General features: G+C 43.2%; 1 protein-coding gene across 1 annotated transcript in view; it reads right to left on the bottom strand.

Annotated features, from left to right (window-relative positions):
• The window catches only part of LOC133541460 (medium-chain acyl-CoA ligase ACSF2, mitochondrial-like), a 36,647-nt gene extending 13,358 nt beyond the window's left edge, over positions 1-23,289 (bottom strand). The window contains exons 1-4 of the mRNA XM_061884902.1: positions 23,090-23,289; positions 17,036-17,231; positions 16,838-16,966; positions 3,381-3,434 (exon numbers count right to left, since the gene is read on the bottom strand). Coding sequence (XP_061740886.1) covers positions 3,381-3,434; positions 16,838-16,966; positions 17,036-17,231; positions 23,090-23,214 — 504 coding nt within the window. The 5' untranslated portion in view covers positions 23,215-23,289. The remainder of the gene's footprint in view (positions 1-3,380; positions 3,435-16,837; positions 16,967-17,035; positions 17,232-23,089) is intronic.
• Between the last annotated feature and the right edge of the window lie 3,166 nt (positions 23,290-26,455).

The following is a 26,455-nucleotide window of genomic DNA, read 5'->3' as shown; positions in this document are numbered from 1 at the left end:
TCGATTCAACCAGTTCTCGATTCAAAAACGATATTTTTCCGATTCAAAACGATTCTGTATTCATTCAATACATAGGATTTCAGCAGGATCTACCCCAGTCTGCTGACATACTAGCAGAGTAGTAGATTAAAAAAAAAAAAAGCTTTTATAATTGTAAAGGACAATGTTTTATCAACTGATTGCAATAATGTAAATTTGTTTTAACTATTAAACGAACCAAAAATATGACTTATTTTATCTTTGTGACAACATTGGACACAGTGTGTTGTCAAGCTTATGAGATGCGATGCAAGTGTAAGCCACTGTGACACTATTGTTCTTATTTTTTTTTTTCTATAAATGTCTAATGATAATGTCAATGAGGGATTTTTAATCACTGCTATGCTGAAATTATGATTAATATTGATACTGTTGTTGATAATATTCATTTTTGTTTCACTACTTTTGGTTTGTTCTGTGTCGTGTTTGTGTCTCCTCTCAATTGCTCTGTTTATTGCAGTTCTGAGTGTTGCTGGGTCAGGTTTGGTTTTGGAATTGGATTGCATTGTTATGGTATTGCTGTGTAGTGGTTTGTTGGATTGATAAAAAAAAAAAAAAAAAAAAATCGATTTTTAGAAAAATTAGAATAGATTCTGAATTGCACAATGTATTCGAATCGATTTTTCCCCACACCCCTAATATATAAATAAAAAAAAAATGTTTTTTTCATTTTTTTGGTTGGTTTGTTTGTTTTTAATTGGGTCATATGATTTTTGTATTCCCAAAATTTAAAAAAAAACTTCCTTGCGTTCTGCATCAGTGTTTTTCAACCTTTTTTGAGCCAAGGCACTTTTTTTTTTTTCATTGAAAAAAATCCAGCAGAAAATGTTAAAAATGAAACTCAATAGGCTATATTGACAATATAAAGTCCTTCTCATCAATGAAATGGAGTCTGACATCCCTGCTTTAATGTTAATAAGCTTACAATGTTATGCAGAGGTATAGTTATAACAAATTTAAAGACAAATTAAACAATTTATAGTCATGGGATGGCACATATTATTTTCTTCTTCCAAGGGGGGGGGGGGGGGGGCGTAGCAGAAAATATTTGAGAAGCACTGGGTTAGATACACTCAATTGCCAAAAGTATTAGGCCACCTGCCTTGACTCACATAAGAACTTGAAGTGCCATCCCATTCCTAACCCATAGGGTTCAATATGATGTCGGTCCACCTTTTGCAGCTTCCACAAGGTTGCAAAGTGTGTTTATAGGAATTTTCGACCATTCTACCAAAAGCGCATTGGTGAGGTCACACACTGATGTTGGTGGAGAAGGCCTGGCTCTCAGTCTCCGTTCTAAATCACCCCAAAGGTGTTCTATCGGGGTCAGGCCAGTCAAGTTCATCCCCACCAGACTTTTTCATCCATGTCTTTATGGGCCTTGCTCTGTGAACTGGTGCACAGTTATGTTGGAAGAGTAAGGGGCCCGCTCCAAACTGTTCCCAAAAGGTTAGGAGCATGGACTTGTACAAAATGTTTTGGTATCTTGGAGCATTCAAAGTTCCTTTCACTGGAACTAAGGGGCCTGGCCCAACTCCTGGAGCGGGCCCCTTCCTCATCCAACATGACTGTGCACCAGTGCACAAAGCAAGGTCCATAAAGACATGGATGACAGAGTCTGGTGTGGATGAACTTGACTGGCCTGCACAGAGTCTTGACCTGAACCCAATAGAACAGGGGTGCCCACACTTTTTCTGCAGGCGAGCTACTTTTCAATTGACCAACTCGAGGGGATCTACCTCATTTATATATATCATTTATATTTATTTATTTATGAAAGAGACATTTTTGTAAACAAGTTAAATGTGTTTAATGATAATACAAGCATGTGTAACACATATAGATGTCTTTCTTTCATGAAGACAAGAATATAAGTTGGTGTATTACCTGATTCTGATGACTTGCATTGATCGGAATCAGACAGTAATGATGATAACGCCCACATTTTCAAATGGAGGAGAAAAAAAGTTGTCCTTTCTGTACAATACCACATGAAAGTGGTTGGTTTTTGGCATCTAATTCATCCAGCTTCCATACACTTTACAAGAAAAACATTGGCGGCAAATTCCGTAGCTTGCTTGATTGACATTCACGGCACCCGAGGGTCTTGTGAGATGACGCTGGCTGCTGCCAGTTCATTATTATGAAAAAATGACAGAGAGGAAGACGAGAAACACTTTTTATTTCAACAGACTTTCGCGCCGTCCCTTCCGTCAAAACTCTAAAGGCCGACTGCACATTTCCTATCTTCACAATAAAAGCCCTGCTTCATGCTGCTTGCGCTAACAAAATAAGAGTCTCGGAAAGCTGGCGTGCACAAGTGATGTGCACGCCAGCTTTCTGAGGGATCGCTTGTGCACGCCAGTTTTCCGAGACTCTGTATTTAGTTAGCGCAGGCAGCATGAAGCAGGGCTTTTATTGTGAAGATAGGAAATGTGCAGTCGGCCTTTAGAGTTTTGACGGAAGGTACGGCGCGAGAGTCTGTTGAAATAAAAAGTGTTTCTCGCCTTCCTCTCGGTCATATTTTAATAATAATGATCTTGCAGCAGCCAGCGTCATCTCACAAGACCCTCCGGTACCGTGAATGTCATTTAAGTGACGTCTTGGTGAAGATTGCTGATCACTAATTTTTAGGTCTATTTTTTTTAAAAGCCTGGCTGGAGATCGACTGACACACCCCCCGCGGTCGACTGGTAGCTCGCGATCGACGTAATGGGCACCCCTGCAATAGACCATATTTGGGATGAGTTAGAACAAAGACTCAGAGCCAGGCCTTCTCGACCAACATCAGTGCGTGACCTCACCAATGCGCTTTTGGAAGAAAGGTGCGAAATTCCTATAAACACACTCTTCCCAGAAGAGTTGAAGCTGTAATAGCTGCAAAAGTTGGACCAACATCATATTGAACCCTATGGGTTAGGAATGGGATGGCACTTCAAGTTCATATGTGAGTCAAGGCAGGTGGCCAAATACTTTTGGCAATATAGTTCATTTACAATAGGAGATCAAGTCGAAAATGTACAGCATCTGGATCCATTTTTTTTAAAACGAGGCATCAATGTTGAACTTCTCTAGAAGCGAAAAAAAGGTACAAGATTCAGTGACTTTTCTGCTGGCAAAGAAATAATTAGCTCAAAGAACTTTGCTGGGCCTATCACATGTAAAACTTTGAGCAAGCAACGCTTATTTTAAATAATTTTTCTGCCTCGTATGAAACTTGTTAGATCAGGGTCAATGACCTTTTGATTTTATAATGTACATTTTATTGGAGGATTTGTAGTCAATAGTTCACAGGTCTGTACAGTATGTAAAGAATCTTTATCTTTTTTTGGAAAACTAACCTTTTTAAGCGTGAACTCCACTTCTTTCAGCTGATAGGCCGGGTTCAACGACACCTGCGAGAGTCAGAAGGTTAAAGGTAGCCCGGTTCTGTATTACATGATCGTGACTTGAGTAAAAATACAAGCACTCAGTGAGGTTAGGTAAGAAAATGGCATCAAACGAACCATGTACAAGTTCACAGTGTAGGCAAAAGTATGTGGCCAATATGGACTTTAAAAACAAATCTGATATTTTTATGTAGTCGTTCACGTTACAAAAATAATATGCAACTTCTGTGGACAGTATGTGAAAGGAATGCGACGGTGAAGTGCCAAAACATGTGTAACAGAGGTCAACATGTTGGTGTTAGACCTGGAAGATTTATGACCATTTCAATTTCATGTAGGAGTTCAAAGAAGAGGGCTTGAATTTAGGCTATGGTCGTTTCTTGGTCACTTCTTGCTACGTCTGTACCAAGAAGAATGTGGGTGAGCAGGCAGTGTGGCATGACATTGACGTAAGACCTCAAATACCATACCGACTTTATTTATAAAGCCCTTTAAAAACAACCACAGTTGAAGAACAAAGGGGTGTACACCGCACAGAAATAGAGGCAAAGAAGAGACTAAAAAATAACATTTAAAACTGAAGTAAAATACACATTGAAAAAGCAATTATAAATTTCCCAAAGAACAATTTGTTGGATAAAAAGCACTTAAAAAGTTATTAAAGTCTCATGCTGGGTTAAAAACCAGTGAATAAAAATGGGTTTTAAGAAGGGTCTTAAAAGTAGCTAAAGAAGGGGGTATGTCCTACATGGAGAGTGAAGTGAATTATATTTCAAAGGACTCCGGCTTATTAGTGATTCCCAAAGCCCAAAAAAAGTCTGCGGGCTGTAGAGCTTTTTCATTTCGGGCTCCAGTACTCTGGAATGCACTCCCGGTAACAGTTCGAGATGCCACCTCAGTAGAAGCATTTAAGTCTCACCTTAAAACTCATTTGAATACTCTAGCCTTTAAATAGACTCCCTTTTTAGACCAGTTGATCTGCCGTTTCTTTTCTTTTTCTTCTATGTCCCACTCTCCTTTGTGGAGGGTGTCCGGTCCGATCCGGTGGCCATGTACTGCTTGCCTGTGTATCGGCTGGGGACATCTCTGCGCTGCTGATCCGCCTCCGCTTGGGATGGTTTCCTGCTGGCTCCGCTGTGAACGGGACTCTCGCTGCTGTGTTGAATCCGCTTTGGACTGGACTCTTGCGACTGTGTTGGATCCATTATGGATTGAACTTTCACAGTATCATGTTAGACCCGCTCGACATCCATTGCTTTCCTCCTCTCCAAGGTTCTCATAGTCATCATTGTCACCGACGTCCCACTGGGTGTGAGTTTTCCTTGCCCTTATGTGGGCCTACCGAGGATGTCGTAGTGGTTTGTGCAGCCCTTTGAGACACTAGTGATTTAGGGCTATATAAGTAAACATTGATTGATTGATTGATTGATATTTATATAGCGCTTTTCTCTAGTGACTTAAAGTGCTTTACATCCAATCCACTTTATTTAAATAGCACATTTAAACAACAATAACGTTTCCAAAGTGCTGCACAGCCATGTTAAAAACAATTGTAAAATAAATAAATAAAATAAAATAAAAAAAGTATATATATATATATATATTATGCTCCACCAATGACTGAATAAAAACAAAAAATAAATAAATATAAAACCAATGAAAACAATATAAAAACAAATATGATTAAAAACTATTTTAAAGGGTAAAATCACTTAAAACAGTAAAATAGAAATCAAAGTGTATAAAAAACACAGAGGACAACAGAGGACAACAGAGAACTCACGTAGTGTTAAAAGCCAAAGAATAAAAGTGGGTCTTAAGACGAGACTTAAAACACTCCACTGTGGAAGCAGTTTGAACATGGAGGGGCAGAGTGTTCCAGAGCTTAGGGCCGACCACAGAGAAGGCCCTGTCTCCCCTGGTCTTAAGTCTGGTCTTGGGCACCACGAGCTGGAACTGGCTCTCGGACCTCAGAGCGCGCGCAGGAATGTAAATTTGGATGAGGTCCGAGATATATTGAGGTGCCAGTCCATGTAAAGATTTAAAAACAAACAGCAATGTTTTAAAATCAATTCTAAAATGAACAGGGAGCCAGTGCAAACTCTGAAGAATTGGGGTTATATGCTGGCGTTTCCTGGCCCCTGTTAAAAGTCGTGCTGCCGCGTTCTGGACTAACTGCAACCGGGAGAGAGCTTTTTGGCTAATGCCAGCATAAAGTGCATTGCAGTAGTCCAGGCCACTTGAAATAAAAGCATGCACGACTTGTTCAAAAAGGTTAAAAGATAAAAACGGTTTAACCTTTACTAAAAGACGAAGGTGATAAAAACACGATTTTAAAACGCCATTGACTTGTTTGTCTAGTTTAAAATGGCTGTCTATAGTGACGCCAAGGCTGGGGACTTTGGGACGCACATCATTTTGCAATGGTCCCAAGTCAGTGAGGGCCGGACCAAAAACTAAAATTTCCGTTTTTCTCTCTCTCCTCTCGCTCCTCTCTGAGCTGCTACCTTACCGTGGTAGAGGAGTTTGCGTGTCCCAATGATCCTAGGAGCTATGTTGTCTGGGGGCTTTCATGCCCCCTGGTAGGGTCTCCCAAGACAAACAGGTCCTAGGTGAGTGATCAGACAAAGAGCAGCTCAAAGACTTCTATGGAATTACAACAAAATGAACCCAGATTTCCCTCGCCCGGACGTGGGTCACCGGGGCCCCGCTCTGGAGCCAGGCCCGGAGTTGGGGCACGATGGCGAGCGCCTGGTGGTCGGGCCTGTTCCCATGGGGCCCGGCCGGGCACAGCCCGAAGAGGCAACGTGGGTTATCCCTCCAATGGGCTCACCACTCATAGGAGGGGCCATAGAGGTCGGGTGCATTGTGAGCTGGGCGGCAGCCGAAGGCAGGGCACTTGGCGGTCCGATCCTCGGCTACAGAAGCTAGCTCTTGGGACGTGGAACGTCACCTCACTGGGGGGGAAGGAGCCTGAGCTAGTGCGCGAGGTAGAGAAGTTCCGGCTGGATATAGTCGGACTCACCTCGACGCACAGCAAGGGCTCTGGAACCAGTTCTCTCGAGAGGGACTGGACCCTCTTCCACTCTGGCGTTGCCGGCAGTGAGAGGCGACGGGCTGGGGTGGCAATTCTCGTTGCCCCCCGGCTCAAAGCCTGCGCGTTTGAGTTCAACCCAGTGGACGAGAGGGTAGCCTCCCTCCGCCTTCGGGTGGGGGGACGGGTCCTGACTGTTGTTTGTGCTTACGCACCAAACAGCAGTTCAGAATACCCACCCTTTTTGGGTACACTCGAGAGAGTACTGGAAAGTGCTCCTCCGGGTGATTCCCTTGTCCTACTGGGAGACTTCAACGCTCATGTTGGCAACGACAGTGAAACCTGGAGAGGCGTGATTGGGAAGAATGGTCGCCCGGATCTAAACCCGAGTGGTGTTTTGTTATTGGACTTTTGTGCTCGTCACGGATTGTCCATAACAAACACCATGTTCAAACATAAGGGTGTCCATATGTGCACTTGGCACCAGGACACCCTAGGCCGCAGTTCCATGATCGACTTTGTAGTTGTGTCATCGGATTTGCGGCCTTATGTTTTGGACACTCGGGTGAAGAGAGGGGCGGAGCTTTCTACCGATCACCACCTGGTGGTGAGTTGGCTGCGATGGTGGGGGAGGATGCCGGACAGACCTGGCAGGCCCAAGCGCATTGTGAGGGTCTGCTGGGAACGTCTGGCAGAGTCTCCTGTCAGAGAGAGTTTCAATTCACACCTCCGGGAGAACTTTGAACATGTCACGAGGGAGGTGCGGGACATTGAGTCCGAGTGGACCATGTTCCGAACCTCTATTGTCGAGGCGGCTGATTGGAGCTGTGGCCGCAAGGTTGTTGGTGCCTGTCGTGGCGGTAATCCCAGAACCCGTTGGTGGACACCAGCAGTGAGGGATGCCGTCAAGCTGAAGAAGGAGTCCTATCGGGTTCTTTTGGCTCATAGGACTCCGGAGGCAGTGGACGGGTGTGTTCCAACTATCGTGGGATCACACTCCTCAGCCTTCCCGGTAAGGTTTATTCAGGTGTACTGGAGAAGAGGATAGTCGAACCTCGGATTCAGGAGGAACAGTGTGGTTTTCGTCCTGGTCGTGGAACTGTGGACCAGCTCTATACTCTCGGCAGGGTTCTTGAGGGTGCATGGGAGTTTGCTCGACCAGTCTACATGTGCTTTGTGGACTTGGAGAAGGCATTCGACCGTGTCCCTCGGGAAGTCCTGTGGGGAGTGCTCAGAGAGTATGGGGTATCGGAATGTCTTATTGTGGCGGTCCGCTCCCTGTATGATCAGTGTCAGAGCTTGGTCCGCATTGCTGGCAGTAAGTCGGACACGTTTCCAGTGAGGGTTGGACTCCGCCAAGGCTGTCCTTTGTCACCGATTCTGTTCATAACTTTTATGGACAGAATTTCTAGGCGCAGCCAAGGCGTTGAGGGGTTCCGGTTTGGTGGCCACGGGATTAGGTCTCTGCTTTTTGCAGATGATGTAGTCCTGATGGCTTCATCTGGCCGGGATCTTCAGCTCTCACTGGATCGGTTCGCAGCCGAGTGTGAAGCGACCGGAATGAGAATCAGCACCTCCAAGTCCGAGTCCATGGTTCTCGCCCGGAAAAGGGTGGAGTGCCATCTCCGGGTTGGGGAGGAGACCCTGCCCCAAGTGGAGGAGTTCAAGTACCTAGGAGTCTTGTTCACGAGTGGGGGAAGAGTGGATCGTGAGATCGACAGGCGGATCGGTGCGGCGTCTTCAGTAATGCGGACGTTGTATCGATCCGTTATGGTGAAGAAGGAGCTGAGCCGGAAGGCAAAGCTCTCAATTTACCGGTCGATCTACCTTCCCGTCCTCACCTATGGTCATGAGCTTTGGGTCATGACCGAAAGGATAAGATCACGGGTACAAGCGGCCGAAATGAGTTTCCTCCGCCAGGTGGCGGGGCTCTCCCTTAGAGATAGGGTGAGAAGCTTGTCATCCGGGAGGAGCTCAAAGTAAAGCCGCTGCTCCTCCACATCGAGAGGAGCCAGATGAAGTGGTTCGGGCATCTGGTCAGGATGCCACCCGAACGCCTCCCTAGGGAGGTGTTTAGGGCACGTCCAGCTGGTAGGAGGCCACGGGGAAGACCCAGGACACGTTGGGAAGACTATGTCTCCCGGCTGGCCTGGGAACGCCTCGGGATCCCCCGGGAAGAGCTAGACGAAGTGGCTGGAGATAGGGAAGTCTGGGCTTCCCTGCTTAGGCTGTTGCCCCCGCGACCCGACCTCGGATAAGCGGAAGATGATGGATGGATGGATGGATGGATGGATCATTTTGCAATGGTCCCAAGTCAGTGAGGGCCGGACCAAAAACTAAAATTTCCGTTTTTCCCCTCATTCATTATTAAAAATTTTTGGGCTAACCTAGCCTTGACGTCGCATAGACAGTTAAGAAGGGGTGTCAGGGGGCCGTGGCTTTTTGAAATCGGCATATAAATTTGGCAGTCATCTGCATAAAAGTGATAAAACACTCCATGTTTATTAAAAATATCTCCAAGAGGGAGGAGATAAAGAGCGAACAGGATGGGGCCTAAAATAGATCCCTTTACATAGTGAAACCCAATATCTAAGTTACATTTAAAGCAGTGTGGGTGGCACTGGAAGTGTCTTGCCCAAGAACACAACGGCAGTGACTAGGATGGCGGAAGTGGGAATCGAACCTGCAACCCCCAAGTTGCTGGCACGGCCACTCTACCAACCGAGCTATACCGGGAGATTGTTCTCGAGCAGGGGTAGGGAACCTATGGCTCTCGAGCCAGGTGTGGCTCTTTTGATGACTGCATCTGGCTCTCAGATAAATCTTAGCAGACATTGCTTAACACCATAAGTAAGGAATAATTCCGCTGGTAATCAGTGTTCTGCAATGAGGTGGTGACTTGTCCAGGGTGCACCACGCCTTCCGCCCGATTGTAGCCGAGATAGGCACCAGCCCCCTCCGCAACCCCAAAGGGAATAAGCGGTAGAAAATAGATGGATGGTAATCAGTGTTAAAAATAACGTTCAAACTGTAAAACATTCACATGTATTTTAATCCATCCATCCGTTTTCTAGAAGTCGCATTAATGGGAAGAAGTATTTTATTTGTTATCGGTTAACTTCAGAATAATATCAAAAAGAACAAGTGAAGTGAATTATATTTATATAGCGCTTTTCTCTAGTGACTCAAAGCCCTTTACATAGTGAAACCCAATATCTAAGTTACATTTAAACCAGTGTGGGTGGCACTGGGAGCAGGTGGGTAAAGTGTCTTGCCCAAGGACACAACAGCATTGACTAGGATGGCGGAAGCGGGAATCGAACCTGCAACCCTCAAGTTGCTGGCACGGCCGCTCTACCAACCGAGCTATGCCGCCCCGGTTGAGACTTATTATATTCTAAAAATGTTGGTGTTACTTAAAAATGCACGCATTTAGTTGTACTCAGTTTAAAAAATATATTATATGGCTCTCATGGAAATACATTCTAAAATATTGGGCTTTCATGGCTCTCTCAGCCAAAAAAAAGTTCCCGACCCCTGTTCTAGAGTTTGGGACCCACAACAGAGAAGACCCTGTCCCCTTTTGAGCTTCCGCTTAATTGATTGATTGAGACTTTTATTAGTAGATTGCACAGTACAGTACATAGTCCGTACAATTGACCACTAAATGGTAACACCCGAATACGTTTTTCAAATTGTTTAAGTCGGGGTCCACGTTAATCATGCTTTGATTTGGGTACCTTCAGGATCAGCTGATCAGCTGACCTGAGGGACCGGGTGGGGGCATAGAGGTGGAGCAGCTCAGGGAGGTAAGGTGGGGCAAGACCACGTAAGGATTTAAAAACGAGTAAGACCATTTTAAAATAGACTCTAAAAGACACAGGCAGACAGTGGAGGGAGGCTAAAACAGGAGTAATGTGCTCTCTTTTTATTGCGTTAGTTAAAAGTCGGGCAGCTGCATTTCGGACCAGCTGCAAACGCGAGAGGGAGGATTGACTAATTCCAAAATACAAAGAGTTACAGTAATCCAGCCGAGATGTGATAAAAGCATGGGTTACTCTCTTAAACTGTTGCCTAGAAATACGTTTTTTAACCTCGGTCGGCTGACGTAAATAAAAAAAAAGCTGGCTTTCACCACTGTACCAAATTTTCTAATCAATTTTAAAACGTTTTCGCCATAGACTTTTTTTCTGCTACTTTCGCCTTTGTTTATATTCACACCTTGTTTTGTTGAAGAATTGTGACGTTGGTCAGCTTTGGATGACGGATAAACACAACCTGTTGTTTAGACTGCAGTCGCTTTGCCCTGTTGGAGGGCATAAAAATTCCAGAAGCTTAATAAAATTGATACCCTAGAAAAATATTTAAATACAAATGGATGTATAATGAAATAAACTTAGCACACTTACTAGGGAAATTTTCTTTAAAAATAAGTAATCATGAAACTGTATTTAAATGTCCCATTGGGGCAATATTTCAGTTTTAAATTGGATGGGCAATATGAGCCCATCAACATGGACGAACAGGCAGGAATCCCGTGATCATGTGATGGCAACAAATTGTGACGTTTGTCAGCTTTTGATGACAGATAAACACAATCCTGTTTTTTAGACTTCGGTCGCTTTGCCCTGTTAGAGGGCATAAAAATTGCAGAGGGTTCAAATTAAAAATAAAATTGATACCATAGAATTTTTTTTGAATACAAATGGATGTAGGATTAATTTAATTTAGCACACTTATTAGGGAAGTTTTCTTTGAAAAAAAAAAAATCATAAAACTGTTTTTAAATGTCCCATTGGGGCAATATTTTCGCTTCAAATTGAATGGGCAATATGAGCCCATCAACACAGACGAACCATGATCATGTGATAGCAACAAAAAGAAACAACCAGACCGGGAAAAATGCTTTTCAAGATGTTAAATATTTAAGTTACATTTTTGCTCACAGAAATGAGTCCATTTATTTTTTTCTTTGTTTATTTATTTAGGATAACAAAGTTCATTACCTTCAAATTACAGTACAATGGTAAAAAAATTCTACAGTAATGAAAAATATAATTTAATATCCTGTTAAATGATTACTTGTATGATAATTATATATTATAATTACATTGTATTATAAACAGTGACGCTTTTAGTTTTTATCAGTTATTTCTTCAGTTTAAGAGCATGATGTAAATAGAGCTCTGAATTTGTCTGCTTAAAGCCAAATATTCTTAAAGTAAATTATTGCATATTTTTCTAATATGTAGCACCTTTTAAACAACAATATGTTTACGGTCTAAAAAACACATGTTTTCCTTCACATATTTTCCCAGTTTTATGCATTTATATGTATAAAATATAAAAATCTAATCGCAATCGCGATTTTAGAAAAAAAAAAAACGCAATTATGTTTTTTCAAAGAACATTTCTAAAAAAGTTTTACCCAAAAAGCTTTACCATTGTAGTCCATAAATTCCTAATTTTTTACTATCCTCTTGTTGTGGGGCAGACTGGCTCGTACATGCACATGCATCCGCCGCTGTTTCCATTTTAAGAAAAAGTAGTGTATAGTTCGAACTAATACCTGTCAGTAAAATCCATACTAAAGCACTTATAACTACAACGTTGCTGATGGATTGAAGCCGCGGTCAAAGTGGAGGCACGTAAATACTTAAATAACGCTCTGTAAAACATAATCAATGCAACATTTTGACCAAAGAACTACCATTACTACATTATGTAGACCAGGGGTGCCCATTACGTCGATCGCGAGCTACCAGTCGACCGTGGGGGGTGTGTCAGTCGATCTCCAGCCAGGATTTAAAAAAAAATAGACCTAAAAATTAGTGATCATCAATCTTCACCAAGAAGTCACTTAAATGACATTCACGGTACCGGAGGGTCTTGTGAGATGACGCTGGCTGCTGCAAGATCATTATTATTAAAATATGACCGAGAGGAAGGTGAGAAACACTTTTTATTTCAACAGACTCTCGCGCCGTACCTTCCGTCAAAACTCTAAAGCCCGACTGCACATTTCCTATCTTCACAATAAAAGCCCTGCTTCATGCTGCCTGCGCTAACTAAATACAGAGTCTCGGAAAACTGGCGTGCACAAGCGATCCCTCAGAAAGCTGGCGTGCACATCACTTGTGCACGCCAGCTTTCTGAGACTCTTATTTTGTTAGCGCAGGCAGCATGAAGCAGGGCTTTTATTGTGAAGATAGGAAATGTGCAGTCGGCCTTTAGAGTTTTGACGGAAGGGACGGCGCGAAGGTCTGTTGAAATAAAAAGTGTTTCTCGTCTTCCTCTCTGTCATTTTTTCATAATAATAAACTGGCAGGAGCCAGCGTCATCTCACAAGACCCTCGGGTGCCGTGAATGTCAATCAAGCAAGCTACGGAATTTGCCGCCAATGTTATTCTTGTAAAGTGTATGGAAGCTGGATGAATTAGATGCCAAAAACCAACCACTTTCATGTGGTATTGTACAGAAAGGACAACTTTTTTTCTCCTCCATTTGAAAATGTGGGCGTTATCATCATTACTGTCTGATTCCAATCAATGCAAGTCATCAGAATCAGGTAATACACCAACTTATATTCTTGTCTTCGTGAAAGAAAGACATCTATATGTGTTACACATGCTTGTATTATCATTAAACACATTTAACTTGTTTACAAAAATGTCTCTTTCATAAATAAATAAATATAAATGATATATATAAATGAGGAAGATCCCCTCGAGTTGGTCAATTGAAAAGTAACTCGCCTGCAGAAAAAGTGTGGGCAACCCTGATGTAGACTATAAGGAAGTGGTTTAAATGTAAAGCAAATAAAGTCATGATATTACCCTTTTAAAATCCATCACCTGCTGCTGACCTGCTCCTTGAGGCAGAACTGCTGCCTGGTTACAGTAAAGGCGACGTCTAAGAGGGGTAGCCGAGCAAATGGATGTCATCGTGTCGTCATTTATTCTACTTAAAATTAATCACGTAGTCTGACAAGCTTGACAAATGACAGCTAGCAGCAGCACATTTGCGAATGACAGATACACCATTATTCCAAAAGTATTTGGCCACCCATCCAAATGATGATATTCAGGTGTCCTAATCACTTGGTCAGGACACAGGTGTATAAAACCAAGCACTTAGGCATGGAGACTGTTTCTACAAACATTTGTGAAAGAATGGGCCGCTCTCTGTGATTTCCCGAGTGGAACTTTCATAGGATGCCACCTGTGCAACAAATCCAGTCGTGAAATTTCCTCGCTCCTAAATATTCCAAAGTCAACTTTATTATAAGAAAAGTGAAGAGTTTGGGAACAACAGCAACTCAGCCACGTAAACTGACAGAGAGTGGTTGGCAGATTCTGAAGCACTTAGTGCAAAGACTTTCTGCACAGTCAGTTGCTTCAAAGCTCCAAACTTCATGTGACCTTCCAATTAGCCCACGTACAGAAGCTGAGATAGGCGCCAGCGACCCCAAAAGGGAATAAGCGGTAGAAAAATGGATGGATGGACAGTACGCAGAGAGCTTCATGTAATGGGTTTCCATGGCCGAGCACCTGCATCTAAGCCAGGGGTTGGGAACCTATGGCTCTAGAGCCAGATGTGGCTCTTTTGATGACTACATATGGCTCTCGGATAATTTATATAGCGCTTTTTTCTAGTGACTCAAAGCGCTTTACAAAGTGACATCCAATATCTTAGTTACATTTAAACCAGTGTGGGTGGCACTGGGGGCAGCTGTGTAAAGTGTCTTGCCCAAGTACACAACGGCAGTGACTAGGTTGGCGGAAGCGGGAATCGAACCTGGAACCCTCAGGTTGCTAGCACGGGCACTCTACCAAATGAGCTATGCCGAGTAACCGTGTAATACTCTTCCATATCAGTAGGTGGCAGTCGGTAGCTAATTGCTTTGTAGATGTGGGAAACAGCGGGAGACAGAGTGCAGGTAAAAAGGTGTCTAATGCTTAAACCAGGGGTAGGGAACCTATGGCTCTCAGATCAATCTTAGCTGACATTGCTTAACACGATAAGTAATAAATAATTCCACTGGTAATCACAGTTTCAAAAATAACGTTCAAATTATTAAACATTCTCATGCATTTTAATCCAACCCTCCGTTTTCTACCGCACCTGTTCAAGATGTCGCATTAATGGTAAGAAGTATTATATGTATTATTGGTTAACTTTTATAATAACAATGTTGTTAAAAAGAATAAGAGACTTATTATACTCTACAAATGTTGGTCATACTTAAAAATGCACACATTTAGTTGTATTCAGTGTTGAAAAATGTTATATGGCTCTTACGGAAATACATTTAAATATATTTGGCTTTCATGGCTCTCTCAGCCAAAAAGGTTCCCGACCCCTGATCTAAGCCATACATCACCAAGTCCAATGCAAAGCGTGGGATGCAGTGGTGAAAAGCACATCACCACTGGACTCTACTCCCGTCCAAAGGCCCAACCCAGTAACTCAATTTTGGTCAAAACTGAGCTGATAATAATTTTGGATTTCCTAGGTGATATGCTTTACATTAGCGTATGCGATATTGTAATTTGTTCCGTAAGTAAGCTGTTACGCGCATGGCAGGACCTAGCAACTACCACATAACCGCGTGGATACAACAGAAAAACCTAGTATCTCAAGGGACCAATCGGAGCTTCTTTGTCAGTCGCCTTATTGTGTTTAATGAGACATTTGCACGAATGGGGGCCGACGGTCAACCTGATTATGTGATATTATGGCCCAGGACGTTGCAAGCACCTTCATTAAATATATTGTTCTTGATTCTTCCCCTTGCATACTCTTTTGGGCAGATAACTCTGGAGGTCAAAATAAAAACTGGACGCTGTACGCGGCTCTTGCCCAATGTGCAAACGCAGAATGGGGCCCACCCGAGATTGTGATAAAATATCTGGAGAAAGGGCACACACGTTCATGAGAGCAGATTCAAACCATGGCTCAATCGGCAAGAAAACATCTATACGTTTGATGACTTTGTAGATCTTTGTAAGACAGCATCAAGATGGATTGGTTTTCTTTTGTTTTCTCAAAATCAGCTAGAAGTGAGTTACTAGGTTTTGCCTTTGGACGGGAGTCTAGAGCAGTGGAAAACGCCTTCTCTGGACTGATGAGTCACGCTTTTCCATCTGGAAATCTGATGGACGAGTCTGGGTTTGGAGGTTTCCAGGAGAACGCTGTATTTCGGATTGAATTGTGCCGAGTGTGAAATTTGATGGAGGAGGAATTATGGTGTGGGGTTGTTTTTCAGGAGTTGGGCTTGGCTCCTTAGTTCCAAGGAAAGGAACTCTGAATGCTCCAGGATACCAAAACATTTTTGGACAATTCCATGAGATGGCACTTCGAGTTTATATGGGAGGAAAGGCAGGTGGCCAAATACTTTTGGCAATACGTAGCTTCCAGGTGAATATTTGTCGTTTGTAGCAGACTGTAGTAACAGTACTTTCAAACTAAACCGTATGCAACGTTTAGTCACTCAAAAAGTTAACTTTCAACGCATTTCAGAGATGGGATAAATAAAATGTGCTTAGATTCCCGGCAAGAAATCTGCGTTCAAAGGACTCCGGCTTGTTAGTGATTCCCAAAGCCCAAAAAAAGTCTGCGGGCTATAGAGCGTTTTCCGTTCGGGCTCCAGTACTCTGGAATGCCCTCCCGGTAACAGTTCGAGATGCCACCTCAGTAGAAGCATTTAAGTCTCACCTTAAAACTCATTTGTATACTCTAGCCTTTAAATAGACTCCCTTTTTAGACCAGTTGATCTGCCGTTTCTTTTCTTTTTCTTCTATGTCCCACTCTCCCTTGTGGAGGGGGTCCGATCCGATCTGGTGGCCATGTACTGCTTGCCTGTGTATCGGCTGGGGACGTCTCTGCGCTGCTGATCCGCCTCCGCTTGGGATGGTTTCCTGCTGGCTCCGCTGTGAACGGGACTCTCGCTGCTGTGTTGGATCCGCTTTGGACTGGACTCTCGCGACTGTGTTGGATCCATTGTGGATTGAACTTTCACAGTATCATGTTAGACCCGCTCGACATCCATTGCTTTCCTCCTCTCCAAGGTTCTCATAGTCATTATTGTCACCGACGTCCCACTGGGTCATTATTGTCACCGATGTCCCACTGGGTGTGAGTTTTCCTTGCCCTTATGTGGGCCTACCGAGGATGTCGTGGTGGTTTGTGCAGCCCTTTGAGACACTAGTGATTTAGGGCTATATAAGTAAACATTGATTGATTGATTGATAGATTTTGGGAATGAGTACCGGTACACACTTAAAAAGTCCCACTAGTGACACTTTAACAACAGAGTATAATATCCGGCAAAGTCCATTCACCTGCCTGCTGTTTTACTATAAAGTCAGCTGACCTGTATGATTCCTGCCTTGGCTGTAGCAAACTGGAAGAGGAGCCATTCGTACGTATTAGGTCCCCAAATACCGAGTCGGTCCCCTCTCTGCAGGCCCAGAGCCAGAAGACCTGCAGCCACCGTGTCAACCTGCGCAAACACATCACCATAAGTCCCCACATTGACGTCATGAATTATACACATTCCAGGTTGTCCTACATCCTGCTGGAACTGCGCAAAGGTTTTCCTGATGCCGGCCTGACTGAAGACCGCGGCCTCGCGGTCTGGCCAGCGATGGGCGGCAGCCTCCAGGGTCTGTCCGATAGTCTGGCAGAGCAGGGAGATGGTGGAGGTGCCGTGGACGTAGCTGCTCGTCAGAGAGGGTCGACAAGGAGGACCGTCCACATGGAGCTGCCTGGCGTTGGGTAAAATTGCTCTGTATTAAATAGAACCTGCACCGTGTGCACAGTAAGCGTTATAAGTTTCTTCAGCGTATTTCTGCAACTTTAAGCTCTGTAAAACTGGAGCGCTAATTAGACATTAGAAGACCAGGTGATGTTTGTGTAACGAGGGAGGGTGTGGCCTAAGATATGAACACAGTTGTGAAACTATTGTTGGGTGAAAATATGTCATGACAAGGACAATCACAGACAGACATCAGCTTTATTTTGTCCATTCTTAAAGGGGAACATTATCACAATTTCAGAATGGTTAAGACCAATATAAATCAGTTCCCAGTGGCTTATTTTATTTTTCGAAGTTTTTCTCAAAATTTCCCGCATCACGCAATATCCCGAAAAACGACTTCAAACTGCCTGATTTTAACCGTCGTTATAGCCATTGTCCTGTGACGTCACTTCGTGAAGCCAACAAAAACAGATATGGCGGATAGCACAGAAAGGTATGGCATGGTAGCTCTGATACAGGCTCGGATTTCAGCGCCGTAAGCGATTCAATAGATTACGCACGTATTGAAACGCATGGTTGGAGTGTGGAGGCAGATAGTGAAAACGATATTGAAGAAGAAACTGAAGCTATTGAGCCATATCACGACAGACAGCGGCAACGAGGACGAATTCGGCGATCACCTTCTAAGCAACAATTGCATCTTTTGACCACTGGTGCAACTTAAATCCGTCGATTGGTAAGTGTTTGTTTGGCATTAAATGTGGGTGGAGGGAAAGGCTGGATGCAAATATAGCTACAAATGAGGCATAATGATACAATAGCATGTTAGCATCGATTAGCTTGCAATCATGACGTGACCAAATATGTCTGATTAGCACAAAAGTCAATAACATCAACAAAACTCACCTTTGTGATTTCTTTGACTTTATCGTTGGAAATGCATACGCTTTAAGTGTCGCAGGATATCCACAAATTCTTGCCATCTCTGTCGTAGCATAGCTGTCGTCGGTAAAATGTGCATCCACTTTCTTGCCACTTTTGCATCTTTTGACCACTGGTGCAACTTGAATCCGTCCCTGTTAGTGTTGTTACACCCTCCGACAACACACCGACGAGGCATAATGTCTCCAAGGTACGGAAAACAGTCGTAAAAACGGAAAATAACAGAGCTGATTTGACTTGTGTGTGTAATGTGTTTGAGAAAATGGCGGATATCTTCACGTTTTGACGTCACAACGTCCTACAGCGAACAATTGAAAAGCCGTTTACATCGCCAAATTCACCCTTTTAGAGTTCGGAAATCGGTTAAAAAAACATATGGTCTTTTTTCTGCAACATCAAGGTATATATTGACGCTTACATAGGTCTGGTGATAATGTTCCCCTTAAACATGTACAAGACACACAAGAACTGAAATTACATTGTCGGCACAGTCCCACTAAGAGCAGAAATACGTAAAAGGGGGGACAAGACGGGACCGCTAACGGATCAGCCACTTACGGCGCTCCTTAAAAATGGTAAGGAAAAGGTGACATTGGGAAAGGGGGAAGAGTAAAAAAAAAAATCAGTCTAAGGCTGGACCCTCAGGAGGGGTCCAGACTGAGTCAGAGGAAAAAAACTTCACATAGCATGGCACACATAAACATGATACATGTAATCACACCAAATTGCAACAGGGGGGGCCTTCCGCTATAAAGCGCTACTCAGCCATCCACAACCCCAGAGAAGTTCAGACAAGGACACAGAAAGCAAGCAGGGAAGGAGGGAGCGGAGAAAAATGCGACCGCCCTCACTAAGAGGGAAGACATAATGCAACCTTCAATAGACACGTTAGTATATACAGTGGGGCAAAAAGTATTTAGTCAGCCACCGATTGTGCAAGTTGTCCCACTTAAAACGATGACAGAGGTCTGTAATTTTCATCATAGGTACACTTCAACTGTGAGAGACAGAATGTGAAAAAAAATCCAGGAATTCACATTGTAGGAATTTTAAAGAATTTATTTGTAAATTATGGTGGAAAATAAGTATTTGGTCAACCATTCAAAGCTCTCACTGATGGAAGGAGGTTTTGGCTCAAAATGTCACGATACATGGCCCCATTCATTCTTTCCTTAACACGGATCAACCGTCCTGTCCCCTCAGCAGAAAAACAGCCCCAAAGCATGATGTTTCCACCCCCATGCTTCACAGTAGGTATGGTGTTCTTGGGCTGCAACTCAGTATTCTTCTTCCTCCAAACACGACGAGTTGAGTTTATACCAAAAAGTTCTATTTTGGTTTCATCTGACCACATGACATTCTCCCAATCCTCTGCTGTATCATCCATGTATCCATTTTGGTATAAACTCAACTCGTCGTGTTTGGAGGAAGAAGAATACTGAGTTGCATCCCAAGAACACCATACCTACTGTGAAGCATGGGGGTGGAAACATCATGCTTTGGGGCTGTTTTTCTGCTAAGGGGACTGGACGATTGATCCGTGTTAAGGAAAGAATGAATGGGACCATGTATCGTGACATTTTGAGCCAAAACCTCCTTCCATCAGTGAGCGCTTTGAATGGTTGACCAAATACTTATTTTCCACCATAATTTACAAATAAATTCTTTAAAATTCCTACAATGTGAATTCCTGGATTTTTTTTTCACATTCTGTCTCTCACAGTTGAAGTGTACCTATGATGAAAATTACAGACCTCTGTCATCATTTTAGGTGGGAGAACTTGCACAATCGATGGCTGACTAAATACGTTTTTGCCCCACTGTATTGTTACTGTAAATGCATGCATTCTAAAAATGTCACTTACACTTTTATCCCTAATTACAAAAAAAATGCAGCTTCCTAAAACTGTCTTAAAAAGCACCATATCAATGTTCCACTTCTTCAGCCTGAAATATGCATCAAATTTGACTTAAAGTCCTTTATTTTTAATAGATTTATGATAAATATATATCATTTAATTAAATAATATATAATTATTGTATTGTAATATTGAATACGTGTATTTTAAAAACTTTTGCGAGTAGTATTTGATTACCATTATTGTTATTGTACTCAGTGGCCTAGTGGTTAGAGTCCGGCCGAGTCATACCAAAGACTATTAAAAATGGGACCCATTACCTCCCTGCTTGGCGCTCAGCATCAAGGGTTGGAATCGGGGGTTAAATCACCAAAAATGATTCCTGGGCGAGGCCACCGCTGCTGCTCACTGCTCTCCTCACCTCCCAGCGGGTGATCAAGGGTGATGGGTCAAATGCAGAGAATAATTTCGCCACACCTAGTGTGTGATTGTGACTATCAATGGTACTTTAACTTTATACCGGAGATGGATCAATTATTGGAAAAAAACATTGTTTTTTTTAAATCAGATTTAAAACTGACACTCAAGGTCTTTGGGACAAAAAATGTCAGCTTCCTGAGAATTTCTGTAAAAATATTGTATATTAATATATTTTTGTAAACCTTTACAAGTCACATTTACAAAATAGTCATATTTGAGGGGTTTTAACCCTTTTGCATAATTTGTATGTTTTACACATTTTGTGTAAAAAAGAGTTTTGCACCATTTGTGAAATTAAAAGCAACACGTTTGTCTTTTTAGTAGCAATGCAAAAAACAGTAAAGTGCGCCATTTTTCTGCAAGCTTTAAATGGGAACAAGTAGCACCATCTAGTGGACATATATAGAATTTAAAAATAAAAGCCCAACATCTTCGTATTTCATTACAGTTTGTGTTCAGATTATTTTTGTCAAAATAGTTTCCAATACAGTATTGTTTGTCCCGAGGAACAAACAGCATTACTGTCCCATTTTATGCTAAGTTAAAGGCCTACTGAAACCCACTACTACCGACCACGCAGTCTGATAGTTTATATATCAATGATGAAATATTAACATTGCAACACATGCCAATACGGCCTTTTTAGTTTACTAAATTAAATTTCCCGCGGAGTTTCTTGTTGAAAACGTAGCGGAATGATGACGTGTGTTTGTGACGTTATTGGTTGGAGCGGACATATTAACTCAGCACCACTTACGGCTAAAAGTAATCTCTTTTCATCGCATAATTACACAGTAATTTGGACATCTGTGTCGCTGAATCTTTTGCAATTCGTTCCTTTTTAATAATGGAGACTATAAAGAACAATGCTGTTGGTGGAAAGCGATGTATTGCAGCTGCCTTTAGCACCGAAACACAGCTGGTGTTTCTTTGTTTGTTGTGAAGCTTTAACATAGAGCGGTAAAGGCGAAAATGTTTCTCTACGTCAACCAGCATGTTTTTGCATGGGAAAATTGTGATATATATCTTACCGGAGACATCAGTGGATTATGCGTCCTCCTGCAGTAGCTGTCAAAAAAGGCAGCTGTGAGCTTGGCTCCTCGGCTTCTCTCTGAGACACTGGCGTGTTCACCGCAGCCATCCGACTTTGAGGTATGTCTTTACAATCTCACTAAAACACTATTAAAACAATAAGCAGATAAGGGATCTTCCAGAATGATCCTAGTGAATGTGTCTAATTACACTGCCGCCGCCCGGAGCCGTCACTTTTTATTTTATTTTTTTTTTTTTTTTCTAGTCTTTCACTATCAATATCCTCATCCACAAATCTTTCATCCTCGCTCAAATTAATGGGGACATTGTCGCTTTTTCGGTCCGAATTGCTCTTACTGCTGGTGGCTCATATTATAAACAATGTGAGGATGTGAGGAGCCCTCACACCGGTGACATCACGCGCACATACTTCCGCTAAAGGCAAGGCTTTTTTATCAGCACCAAAAGTTTCGAACTTTATCGTCGATGTTCTCTACTAAATCCTTTCAGCAAAAATATGGCAATATCGCGAAATGATCAAGTATGACAGGTAGAATGGACCTGCTATCCCCGTTTAAATAAGAAAATCTCCTTTCAGTAGGCCTTTAAGGTGCATAAAACAGTGGTTCTCAACTGGGGGTACGCGTACCCCTGGGGGTACTTGAAGGTATGCCAAGGGGTACGTGAGATTATTTAAAAATATTTGAATAATACTTCAACAAAATATGAATGTAAGTTCATAGACTGTGAAAAAAAATGCAACAATGCAATATTCAGTGTTGACAGCTACATTTTTTGTGGACATGTTCCATAAATATTGATGTTAAAGAATTATTTTATGTGAATAAATGTTTAGAATTAAGTTCCTGAATCCTATTACAATCCCCAAAGAGGGCACTTTAAGTTGATGATTAGTTCTATGTGTAGAAATCTTTATTTATAATTGAATCACTTGTTTATTTTTCTACACGTTTTTAGTTATTTTTATATCTTTTTTTCCCAAATAGTTCAAGAAAGACTACTATGAATGAGCAATGTTATTCCCCTTTGGGGTCGCGGGGGGCGCTGGTGACTATCTCAGCTACAATCAGGCGGAAGGCAGCATACACCCTGGACAAGTCGCCATATTGCAGGGCCAACACAGATAGACAGACAACTTTCACACTCACATTCACACACTAGGGCCAATATATTGTGACCAATCAACCTATCCCCAATATTTGGCACTGTTTTACAATTTAATAAATCAGAAACTGATGACATAGTGCTGTATTTTGCTTCTTTATCTCTTTTTTTCAACTAAAAATGATTTGCTCAGACTAGGGGGTACTTGAATTAAAAAAATGTCCACAGGGGGTACATCACTTAAAAAAGGTTGAGAACAACTGGCATAAAAGACTAAAAATGTTTAAAACGCCTCCAATATTCAATCAAGACGGGTTGAAAAAATGTCTGCAAATTGTGTTCAGGGTTCAAAACTATACGTATACAAGATTGTATGGATTTGTTCCTTGCAGAACAAATCCACTTCAGCTAAAGTTGGAAAACTTACTGCCGCCTCTGAAGCCAGCTGGTAGTCCTGCATGTCCCCCATCTCGTGCTGGATTTGAGTCCACCCGCACATGTCATACTTTGAGCACATAGCTGCAGCCTTAAAAAAGAAACAAACCCTGGCATTTTTTCCAAAGAGTCAAACAATCAAGTGAATCCTTAGGCCAGGTGAGAAAACAGCAACTTATCTTGATTACTTGTTGAACATTTACATCACGTAATGTTTAACTCACTCACCAGCGATCCAAAGTACAGCAACAAGTTAACGTTGCAGCAGAAATATTCCATCCATCCATCCATCCATTTTCTACCGCTTATTCCCTTTCGGGGGGGGGGGCTCGCGCCTATCTCAGCTACAATCGGGCGGAAGGCGGGGTACACCCTGGACAAGTCGCCACCTCATCACAGGGCCAACACAGATAGACAGACAACATTCACACACTAGGGCCAATTAATGTATAGAAAAAAAAAAAAATGGTAAAAAATGTTATACTTGTATAGCGCTTTTTTACCTTTTTTTTTTAAAGGAACTCAAAGCGCTATCGACACTATTCCAACAATTCACACACTGATGGCGGGAGCTGCCATGCAAAGCGCTAACCAGGACCCATCAGGAGCAAGGGTGAAGTGTCTTGCTCAAGGACAAAATGGACGTGACTAGGATGGTAGAAGGTTGGGATTGAACCAGTAACCCTCAATTTGCTGGCACGCCCACTCTCCAAACTTCGCCACGCCGTCCCCCAAAAATATAAATATGGAAATATATATAAATATAAATCATATTGTGATTTTTTTTTCTACATTTGAACAAATTCATTGTGCTCTACATCCATCCATCCATCCATTTTCTACCGCGTATTCCCTTTTGGGGTCGCGGGGGGCGCTGGCGCCTATCTCAGCTACAATCGGGCGGAAGGCGGGGTACACCCTGGACAAGTCGCCACCTCATCGCAGGGCCAACACAGATAGACAGACAACATTCACACTCACATTCACACACTAGGGCCAATTTAGTGTTGCCAATCAACCTATCCCCAGGTGCATGTCTTTGGAAGTGGGAGGAAGCCGGAGTACCCGGAGGGAACCCACGCATTCACGGGGAGAACATGCAAACTCCACACAGAAAGATCCCGAGCCTGGATTTGAACCCAGGACTGCAGGACCTTCGTATTGTGAGGCAGACGCACTAACCCCTCTGCCACCGTGAAGCCCTACATAACATGTAATATTGTTCAAAATTTTGCATAGATTATGTGTGACGTGTCTCCTGCCGTCCTTGTGTGGGTTGCAGTGCTGATCGATACAAGACGCATCGTAGCAGGTTTGACTCTGATTTGTTATTTCAATAAACATTTTGTCTGGCGGCTTCACGGTGGCAGAGGGGTTAGTGCGTCTGCCTCACAATACGAAGGTCCTGCAGTCCTGGGTTCGAATCCAGGCTCGGGATCTTTCTGTGTGGAGTTTGCATGTTCTCCCCGTGAATGCGTGGGTTCCCTCCGGGTACTCCGGCTTCCTCCCACCTCCAAAGACATGCACCTGGGGATAGGTTGATTGGCAACACTAAATTGGCCCTAGTGTGTGAATGTTGTCTGTCTATCTGTGTTGGCCCTGTGAGGAGGTGGCGACTTGTCCAGGGTGTACCCCGCCTTCCGCCCGATTGTACCTGAGATAGGCGCCAGCGCCCCCCGCGACCCCGGAAGGGAATAAGTGGTAGAAATGGATGGATGGATGGATTTTGTCGCCGGCTCTTCCTGCCGGTCGCGGCACACCTTTCGGTGTCCGGTGCAGAGGTGGGTAGTAACGCGCTACATTTACTCCGTTACATTTACTTGAGTAACTTTTGGGATAAATTGTACTTCTAAGAGTAGTTTTTATGCATCATACTTTTACTTTTACTTGAGTATATTTATAGAGAAGAAACGCTACTTTTACTCCGTTCCATTTATCTACTCGCTACTTTTTTTATCGATCTATTAATGTTTGTTTTGGTTAATGACAGACCTTCCATCCATTTTCTACCGCTTATTCCCTTTTGGGGTCGCGGGGGGCGCTGGCGCCTATCTCAGCTACAATCGGGCGGAAGGCGGGGTACACTCTGGACAAGTCGCCACCTCATCGCAGGGCCAACACAGATAGACAGACAACATTCACACTCACATTCACACACTAGGGCCAATTTAGTGTTGCCAATCAACCTATCCCCAGGTGCATGTCTTTGGAAGCGGGAGGAAGCCGGAGTACCCGGAGGGAAACCCACGCATTCACGGGGAGAACATGCAAACTCCACACAGAAAGATCCCGAGCCTGGATTTGAACCCAGGACTGCAGGACCTTCGTATTGTGAGGCAGACGCACTAACCCCCTCTTCCACCGTGAAGCCCTAATGACAGACCTTCAAAGTAGAATCTACGCATGCCTGCGTTTCACCAATCACATGCAGTCACTGGTGACGTTGGACCAATCAAACAGAGTCAGGCGGTCACATGACCCAACTTAAACAAGTTAAAAAACGTATTCGGGTGTTACCATTTAGTGGTTAATTGTACGGATTATGTACTGTACTGTGCAATCTACTAATATAAATTTCAATCAATCAATCAAAAGTATAAAGGAAAAAAGACACTTTTTATTTCAACCGTACTTCCCGTCAAAAGCCTAAAGACTGATCGCACAGTTCCTGTCTTCACTATAAAAGTGCCGCTCCATCGCGCCTGCGCTGCCTCGATCGTTCCTCCTTCGCCCCTTTTGTACTGCAGCAGATGATGCAGAGATTGAGCACAGGTGTGTCGCTTACGCACCTGACTTGGCTGGCTGCAGCGTCGCTCCGAGTGCGTCCCGCTTCTACTCTCCGCCGCATGCCCCGCCTCCTGGCTACCATCTCGGGTAGGACCGCCGTCTGTCCTAACCCGCTGTCGGCTCCGCCTCTCCACATTATGTTTTCCAGACCGTCTTCAAGCTGCTTTCTAACCGTCTCAAGGATGCGGCGTTTTGTGGTCAATCTTATTTACCTGGCTCCACATCCACTGCACCTTCTCCCCGTCAGCCATGTTGTAGTTTTTAGCAAATCCATATGGAGTCTCCTGACAGACACTCTGCATTAGAAATGGCAACAGTGGAGGACGCATGTGCATGTACGAGCCAGTCTGCCCCACAACAAGATAGAGAAACACTCACTTACTGACTAGAATAAGATAGGAAACATTTAATGTATCCCACCATAGGGACATTTTGTGGTTGCAGTGCAGATACAGAAGGTCGACAAACAAAAAGTAAAAACACATGAAAACAAGAGGCTTACTGAAATGAGATTGTCTTATTTAAACGGGGATAGCAGGTCCATTCTAAGTGTCATACTTGATCATTTTGC

The sequence above is a fragment of the Nerophis ophidion genome, linkage group LG23, assembly GCF_033978795.1.
Source record: "Nerophis ophidion isolate RoL-2023_Sa linkage group LG23, RoL_Noph_v1.0, whole genome shotgun sequence".
NCBI classification, from domain to species: domain Eukaryota; kingdom Metazoa; phylum Chordata; class Actinopteri; order Syngnathiformes; family Syngnathidae; genus Nerophis; species Nerophis ophidion.
This window is presented reverse-complemented; position numbering and strand designations above follow the sequence as displayed.